Source organism: Mytilus trossulus, chromosome 7 (genome assembly GCF_036588685.1).
Source record: "Mytilus trossulus isolate FHL-02 chromosome 7, PNRI_Mtr1.1.1.hap1, whole genome shotgun sequence".
Lineage (NCBI taxonomy): Eukaryota > Metazoa > Mollusca > Bivalvia > Mytilida > Mytilidae > Mytilus > Mytilus trossulus.
This window is the reverse complement of record NC_086379.1, coordinates 16,525,561-16,534,901: the sequence shown is the minus strand read 5'-3', so window position 1 is coordinate 16,534,901 and position 9,341 is coordinate 16,525,561. Positions and strand designations below refer to the sequence as shown.

At 33.0% G+C, this 9,341-nt stretch overlaps 1 protein-coding gene across 1 annotated transcript; it reads left to right on the top strand.

Annotated features, from left to right (window-relative positions):
* The first annotated feature begins 3,946 nt into the window (after window positions 1-3,946).
* Window positions 3,947-8,918, top strand: LOC134726859 (uncharacterized). The gene is made up of 2 exons (XM_063591258.1): window positions 3,947-4,255; window positions 6,826-8,918. Exons 1-2 carry the CDS (start codon window positions 4,112-4,114, stop codon window positions 8,485-8,487), a joined length of 1,806 nt encoding a protein of 601 aa, XP_063447328.1. The 5' UTR covers window positions 3,947-4,111; the 3' UTR covers window positions 8,488-8,918.
* Window positions 8,919-9,341: the final 423 nt, after the last annotated feature.

Here is a 9,341-nt window from a genome sequence, read left to right as displayed (position 1 = left end):
CTGAAAAAGGGTATACTCCATTTTCTACAAAATGCCTCTACCAAATTATGAATACGACATTTGTTATCCATTCGTTTGATGTGTTTGAGCTTTTGGTTTTGTTATTTGAATAGGGAATTTTCGTTTTGAAGTTTCTTCGGAGTTCAGTTTCTTGTGATTTTATATAACATCATAACATCCTTATTGATTGGTTGATTGGTTAATTGGTTGCATACAATTAAGGGACTTTTTTATATACATATATATTGGTTTGTAGGTAGGTTCATTGATTGATTGAGCATTCATTATTTCATCGATTTTTATTGTTCAGTTGTTTGATTGACGGCACGGTTTAATTACGTTAAGAAACGCATATTTCATGTTTACGTAGTTATTGTTCGAAATGAAATGACGGTACGTATTCATATGACTAATTAATCAAATTGAAATGAAGATGACAAGAATTGGTAGTTGCAGATATAAGCATTTTCGTTTGAGCTGCAAGAGGGACGTGTTGTTAGAGCATAAAGGTCAATATCCGTGTACCAAGGACAATATAGTACAAGATAAAATCTAGGTAGCATAAACAAAAATTGTCACAAAGATGTTGTTTAAAATAAACGAATATCGGTATATATAATTTCACGTAAAAAATGCAAATGTTTTTGACTGATAAATGAAATACATATAAAATCTGTAAGATGTCAGAAAAACAATAACCACGCCTCTTTACAAACCTTGAAATATTCAGTTGAAGCCAAAATATTTCAAAGATTAATAATTATATAATGGAAAGTGCAAAGGACCATAACCATTGATAAAATGTACATTTATATCTGTTATGATATTTTGGGTCAATTACATTGATTACTTTTAAAGTTATCATTTGATGAAATACCAAAAGTGAAATTACAAAATACCGTTCTCCATGGATATTCAAAATGAAAAGTCAAAAGCTCAAGCACAACAAATGAATGGACAGCAACTGTCATATTCCTAATTTAGTACAGGTATTTCTTATGTAGAATATTTTATCGAATACAATCCTTTCTCAAAACATGCTACAGTTATAGTATATATATATTAAATAAAGGCAACAGTAGTATACGTTGTTTGAAATTCATAAATTGATTGAGAAAATAACTAGTCATGGAATTACAAACTAAAACTGAGGGAAACGCATCAAATATAAGAGAATAACTACGACATAACAAAAACACGGCATTAAATGCAACACACACAATAACGAACTACGATATAACAAGGCCATTTTCCTGACTTGGTACAGGACATTTTAAGAAAAAAATGGTGGGTTGAATCTGGTTTTGTGGCATGACAAACATCCTGCTGTTATGGCATTGTTAAATATACCATTTAAATTATAACATTACATGGCAGGACTACAATACAAATAAATGGGAGATCATGAAGGACAGAGAAACACACGAATTATAGGTAACAAAAGGTACCAGGTTTAAAATTTAATACTCCAGACGTGCATTTCGTCCACACAAGACCAACCAGCGACGTCCAAATGAAAAAAGTCCGATAGCCAAAACAAGTACAAATTTGAAAAGCATTGAGGACCAAAGATTCCAAAAAGTGGTGACCAACACGGCTACAATTATTTGTTTGGGATAAGGACATCCTCATTATTTAGAATAATTCATACTTTTGCAGTAAATTTTATAAAATGACTATATAATAGATATACATGATAAAACCGAAGTGGTGACTAACTACAGAATAAAAAAAGTATTAACATCATTCAAATTGAATTTGAAATTCATTGTAATTAGATATAATCATAATTACTTGCCAATGTAATGATTAATTTAATTAGCTACTTTCGGAAATGATGTAATCATAAATTTTATTTAATCGTACAATTAACAAATTAATTGTATTAATCAATTACATTGAGAGTAATCGGACCCATATCTGAGCCCACTATGATCGAAATACAAATCATGCGTCTAGTGTTTTCCCCAAGCATGTTTAACATGGATAGACGCCATGCCATTTTTAAATGACGCCATGCCCATTTTTAGTTTTACTTAATGACGCCAATCCCTTTTTCACTCATTTGAATGACACTAGGATTTGAAAACACTTGGTTTCATCTACTGTTCTGATACATTGTAACGTTCTGATAACTTTTATAATCTGGAAACATAAGTGCAAGAAGGTATTTTGTATGTCAATGTTGGTATCATGTGCTAAAGTATCCAGATTACGTCCTGTGTAACCAAGTCAGGAATGTGTCAGTTGTTATCACATAGTCCGTTTCTCTGTATGTTTGTGTTTGTTTTTGTAGCAGTTCATTGTTTCTGTTGTTCCGATTTGTTTTACTTAAAGTTGATGTGTTTCCCTAAATTTTAGATTGTGACCCGGATTTTTTTCAGTAAAATCGATTTCTGACTATTGAGCGGAGGTATACTACTATTGGTTTTATTTATATCGGTCAATCATATTGCTGTTTCCAATTTTGTAAAGGCGTTTATCATTAAGTACTAAATTCAAGGATGCCGAAAGATCCCTTCAACAGAAGGTACTATTGAGCAATTTGTCAGATTATTGTTGCTAATGCTAATAATCAAATAATACAACTACGACATGATACCAGCATTGACATGATAAAATATCTTCTTGCACTTTTGTATCCAGAATATGTAAACAATATCAATTCTAGTAATCATTTTGTCGTTATTTTGGATTGGCATGCGTTGTCCATTTGTTTTCGGCCTATGCGTTTAAATTTCATTAAGGTATCTTCAAAGCTCTCTTAACAATCCATGGACTTGGTGGCCAAGGGGTATTAGCAGCACAGCTGAATCGCAAGTTTGTCAACATTCAGATTGTGTGTTCTAATTCGGCACGTGATTGCTGCGCTCGACTCCTGTCCTAATTGACTATGATTGTCAGGTTTCTTATCGAAGTTCGGTCGTTCACTCCGGCTTCCTCCACCAATAAAAATTGCTGAAAAGTGGCGTTAAATACATATCAATCAATCGTATCATCGATCAGTCAGTCAATCAATCAATCTTAACAATACATAAAGCATGATTTACAAACGAATTGGATATTTTTACGTTTTTTGCAGTTTCAGGGGTAAATAATAGATTTCAATTATAATACTTTCTACTTTCATTTCATCACGTATATTACAATGTACCCATCTTAAGGTAACAATTCGTTTGTTTTGTTTTCAGTAGACGAGTTTAAAGTCATTATGCTTTTCAATGTTTGCCTGTTTGCCTTCTTCTGTGCCACATTTGCTGAGGAGACTGGTTCATTTATATATCGTTATCCGTCGAATGTAGATTTGAAAGAAGTGTATGATTTAACAGAAAACTTTCAAAATGCAAATCTGAGAAGAATCTTAGAAAAACAATTATTGTACTGTCCAATGGTTCCTCTCTGCAACAATTTGACGAGACAAGATTCTTACCCAAATGGTACGTCATCGGATGTTGAAAGTTGCTGTTATTCATGTGCATGCCAAGAGAACGGATTAGGCAAGAACGGAAAGTGTCCAAATAGCGAAATAACCTTATCAACGCCGGTGAAGACATGTATATACCCACAGTACCTTCCACACGGAAGGTCAAGCGTGACGGCTGACGATGCGTATTATATGATATCAAGTTGCGCAAATGATTTTTATGATGACACTGTTATCCGGAAATGTACGGTCGGCCAGGGGGAAATTGACCCATTTGACATTTCCCTATTTACACCTGTTTCAATTCTGAACACTTCTATTCTATTCAAGAACAAATACTGCGCCATTTGTAATTACCATGCATCTGATGAAATGTACTCTTGGTCTGGAAAGTTGTCATGTAATACAGCTGGGTCATTTGAACCGTTTGATAATCTTACTGCTTCCGGGAACGTTCTGAAAGAGATCAGTCATTCTGATGATTGTAATATATTTTTTCAAGGCTTATATCCGATTTCTGACCTAGAACAATGTGATTGGGGAATATATACCACGTGTAATCAAACTGGTAACTGGGGGGCTTATGACAAGTTCATAGAGGATTCTTGTACCAGTTATACTTCCGTTTACCTTGCTAAATATAGAAATGTTTTCTGCTTCCTTTGTAATTCCAACGAAATACCGTTTATGGGTTGTAAATACTCTGACCTTGGAAAAGGTAAAGGGGGAATTAAAACGGGAACATTTGTTGGCCTGATTAGTTTCATGGACGATGAACAGAAGAGAACAGATAAAATATGTGGAAATGATGAAGTCTTTGATGCATATGAGGTAAGATTACATAAAGTATTGATGAGGAAATGATGTAAAGGAACGACCCTTTAACTGCCTCAGACAAACAAAAAATTATCCCCCCCCCCCCAGGACCTTGAAGTTAAATGGTTGTTCCCTATAAGAGAGGCGAAGAATATCAAAAAGTCGAAAACAAAAATGACAACACTATTCTTAGAAATAAAAAATAGACAAAAGGCAAACAAAAAAGAAACAATGATAAGAAAAAGTATTTAGTCTATATATATATATTCCGTATACTAAAAATCTTTTGGCGTTGTGCATATTTATATTATTTTCTTTGAAAACAGTTGATTATTATTTACAGAAGAGAATTTTTTAAGCTTAAATATGATAGAACTTTGTACTACGAAAACGTCAAATGAATATAGTTGAAGCATAAATTTGTTACAAGTTTAAAATTGTCACATGCTTCTCTGAAGAGGTACAATCTGGTCAAGTTCTGACTCTTTGAAGAGAGAGGTAGCCAATTAATGATCCCAGTTAGTCCTAATTAGTAACTAATTAAGTTATTAAGAATCAGAATAAAAAAATTAAGTAATTAAGAATCAGTATAAAAAAAACGTAGAATTTAATTAAAATAAGAAGAATTTGACATTACCTGACTTCACTTTTGTTTCTTAGTTTCGGGGGAACATATCCATATATCCGCTTGGGATGATACATACTAGTTAGAATAGTCGTATAATCTGTTATTTGTCGATTGTGTCCTATCCCGATTGTGAAATTGTCAGACGGTTTTTTTATTACTTTAAATGTGCCATTCGTTGTCTGTTTATCTCCGAGTTATGAGTTTGACTGTCCCTGTGCTATCTTTGGCCTCTCTACATCTGCTCCGTTCAGATATTCTGCCTTTTCGTAATATCTCTTTTTATTGAACGGTGATCTAACGTTTTTTTCTCTGTAATTTTACTTGATACAAAACAAATAACATGATCTATATTCTAATGAATTATCATCGATTAAACATCAATTGTTTTAAAACACTGAATTTTCATTAATGTTCTACCATTAAAAAGGCGGGAACATGTTTTTTGCATCATGTTGTTGTCGTTTGTTCTTCAGAACATAATAATATCAATAACATAATATCTACAAAAACGTGGTTAACAAAACAAACAGTTTATATCTGATTCTGGACTTTTATAAAATACTACACTACGTTTCCCAATTTCAGAATTCTGTGAAAAAGATGGTGCGTTATAAATTTAATTAGGTAAATCCATTTTGTATCGGCGTATTTTAAAGGTTTTGCTGAGGATTAAGCGAAAAAAACATTTAAAGAAGATAATATGAGGCAGGCATTACCTGTGAAAGGGGACGAAGTCTGTATGAATATTCATTTTCAATTCAAACATTTCAACTTTGAAATGGCCTCAAAAAGAAAACGGAAATGCCGTAACGTTTCCGATTTTGTTTTCTGTTGTAAGGGATTTTAGTTGTGACGTCATGTGCGATGTAAACGAAGAAACGCTATCATCAGGTTCACATTGAGATCAAAAGGGTCCAAAATTAAACTTTGTTTGATTTCATAAAAAATCGAATTATTGGGGTTCTTTGATATGCCGAATCTAACTGTGTTTTAAGATTTAAAATTTTTGGTCCCGTTTTCAATTTGGTCTACACCAAGGTCCAAAGGGTCCAAAACTAAGCTTTGTTTGATTTTAACAAAAATTTAATATATCGTGTTCTTTGATATGCTAAATCTAGCCATGTACAATGAATTTATAATTTTGATTTGTGGGCCCCGTTATCAAATTGATCCACATTGAGGTCAAAAGGGTCCAAAATTAAACTTTGTTTGATTTCATCAAAATTCGAATTATTGGGGTTCCTTAATATGCCGCCGAATCTAACTGTTTTTTTTAGATTTTGTTCCTGTTTTCAAATTGTGCTACATTAATTAAGGTCGAAAGGGTCTAAAATTTTACTTATTTTAACTAAACATGTATTAAGATTTTTTATTTATGGGCCCTGTAAAATTGAACTTTGTTTCATTTCATCAAAAACTGAATTCTTGGGATTCTTTAATATGCTCAATCAATCCATTTATTAAGATTTTGAATACTGGACCATAATAGGTAAATTTAATTATTTAAAAATTATTAGACCACATTCACTATGTGTCAGAAAACTATGCTGTGCCAAATATTTTATCATCACAATCCAAATTCAGAGATGCATCAAGCTTGAATGTTGTGTCCATACTGGCCCCAATTATTCAGAGTTCGACCCCTGCGGTCGTTTCAAGCTGCGCCCTGTGGAGCATTTTTTTTAATGGGAAAGAATAAATAAAAATGATCTCAAAATGTATAAAAAAAAATTGTAAAACGAAACACTTGATAAATCTTTCACGTCTCTGCCTTCAAATAAAAGCTGTATAACTTAATACTAATTTATAAATTAGACCGACACTTTTCATGTGGTAGTGTAAACAATTTTGTAAATGTGAATTTAATTTCTTCTTAGTTACTACTTGACGTTGATTCAATCTCCAATCAAATGTTAATTTGATTTCTTAATTGTCGTCCATCTATGTTTATTTTAAGGATAAATGTCGGGAAGTTGTATGTCCCAGAATGCACTACTTTAATAAAAAGAATCAACAATGTGAAGAAATTTTTCGAAAAATCAAAAAACGGAAATACGAAGCTTACTACAAAGTAACAATTATAGACAAAAACCTGGATGAAGATGACTGTTCAACGAGCTGTGTGTCTGATGATTCTTATACTGTGGAATATGATATCTGTTCTTATATTGAGAAAACTCTTAGTGGAATTGACTGTTGTTATCTTTTGGAATATCACTATCCAAAAGATATTAAAAGCGTAACACATCGCCGCGAATATATAGTTGGTATATCTCTTTTAGCAATTACGTCTCATAACCAAAGAACGTATGTTGAAGTACTCTCATCACCATTTGAAGTCAATCGTCAAGAAGATGTAATCAACTTGAATTCAGGACCTGCTGACCTTAGATATATACTGTTAGTTCAACCAATATCACACAAAGCGCTTGATCTTGCCTCAAACTTTGTAGAATGGGATTTAACAGATTACTATGACTCTTATTATGACTATCAGTATTATAATGAAGAAGATAATATGGCATGTGCTTCTACTTACCCGGCCATACAAGTTGTTTCAAATTTCTTCTGTCCAAGAATCAAGCTCAAATTTTATGAAGTCGAACTATCTACCAATCATCTTATAGTATTGAATAATAAGATACAATATGATATCAATACTGTGCTTCAAAATGAAAAGTATTTTTTAGTTTGTGTAAATGTTTACATGACATCAAGCATAAACTTTGTGCAAGAAGTTGTAGCTGTGACAAATAAAATCGAGACATTATTGTCATTGATTTGCTCAATTGCATCTATCACATCACTAACCCTCACTTTAATAGTCTACATCTTATTGAAGGATCTCCGAACTCTCCCAGGGTTACAACAAATGATGTTGTCATTCCACTTGTTGGTTGCGCACGCACTCTACCTATTTGGAATTAATGCGGAATCAACTGAAACCCTCTGCGCTGCTGTTGGTCTACTCACCCATTACTTCTGGTTAGGGTCCATTATGTGGATGCATATCTGCACATTACACATGTTCAGAGTGTTCTATTACAATAACCAAAGTACTTCGAATCGAATAAAGCAGTTCACACGTTACGTTATATATAGTGTTTCCCTTCCCAGTCTTCTTGTAGCTATAAATATAGTGAACTTTTTCAGCAGCGACGAAAACCCACAGGGGTATTTAGGATATGGTGGAGAAAGTTGCTATATCATAGAGAAAACAATGATACTGTATACATTTGCGATTCCCGTTGGAGTTCTCCTTCTCCTGAATATCATCTTATTTTCTGTTGTCATTTATCAACTGGCAATGGCACTTGAAGTTAAATCTGAAACCAGGAACAACCGCCCGATGTTGGTTATCTATACAAGAATGTCGTGTTTGACAGGGATAACTTGGATATTTGCATTCGTTTACCAGTGGACACTGGTCGATGTCTTTTCGTATGCTTTTATAATCTTTAATGCTTCACAAGGATTATTCATCTTCCTATCATTTGGTTTGAATAGCCACGTAAGATCAAAGATTAGCGAAATGTTCTGCAGACCAAATGAACAAACTACCCAAAAAATAGAAATTGAAAGAAATTCACTGAAAATTTTGAATATGCCAAAAACCTGACTGGACCTCGAACCTTTTCTAACCATAAAACAGAATCTATGTTGGACTATATGTGCCTATTACTATATATATAATTTGATTGTAGCCGTATAAATAGTATGATCAACTCGTTGAAACAACATAACATATTCGATTAAACCGTCGTTTATCGTAAATACAACACACTGGACCGTCATGGCTCTATCTTCTATGCCACAGTAGTCACTGTATCAACAATACTTTAAATTACACGAGTTTGCATTCGAGGCAACAGAAGTTTCTTCATAGACAACACTTTCAAACAACAGTAGTTTATAGTCGAGGCAACATAAGTTGATGTACAAAAACACTTTCAAACAACAGAACTTTAGCTTTATATATAAAATTTTCAAACAACACGAGAATAGATTTAAGTCAACAATATGTGATATATAGACATTACTTTCAAATAACACTAGTTTGTATTCGATTCAACAGAAGTTGCTATATAAACAACACTTTCAAACAACACGAGTTTATAGTATGAAGCTATGAGTCACTGCTGTATAGATAATACTGTAAAACACGAGTATAGATCCGATTCAACAGTATTTGATATAGATATAATACGTTCAAGCAACACGAGTTTATGTGAGGCAAGATACGTTTGTCGTAAAGCCCCTACTTTTGAACCAAATGACTTAAGATTGAGGAAACATGATGTAAAGACAAAACTTTCAATAAGCATGTCTGTTTAAACTTGAGCCAACACTAGGTTCTGTATAGTGAAGACTTTAAGAAAGCATAACTGTAGATTCGATGCAGCCTTAGTTTCCGAATAGACTACACTTTCAAACAATACGTCTTTTCATTTGAGTTCACAGTAACTACCCTAT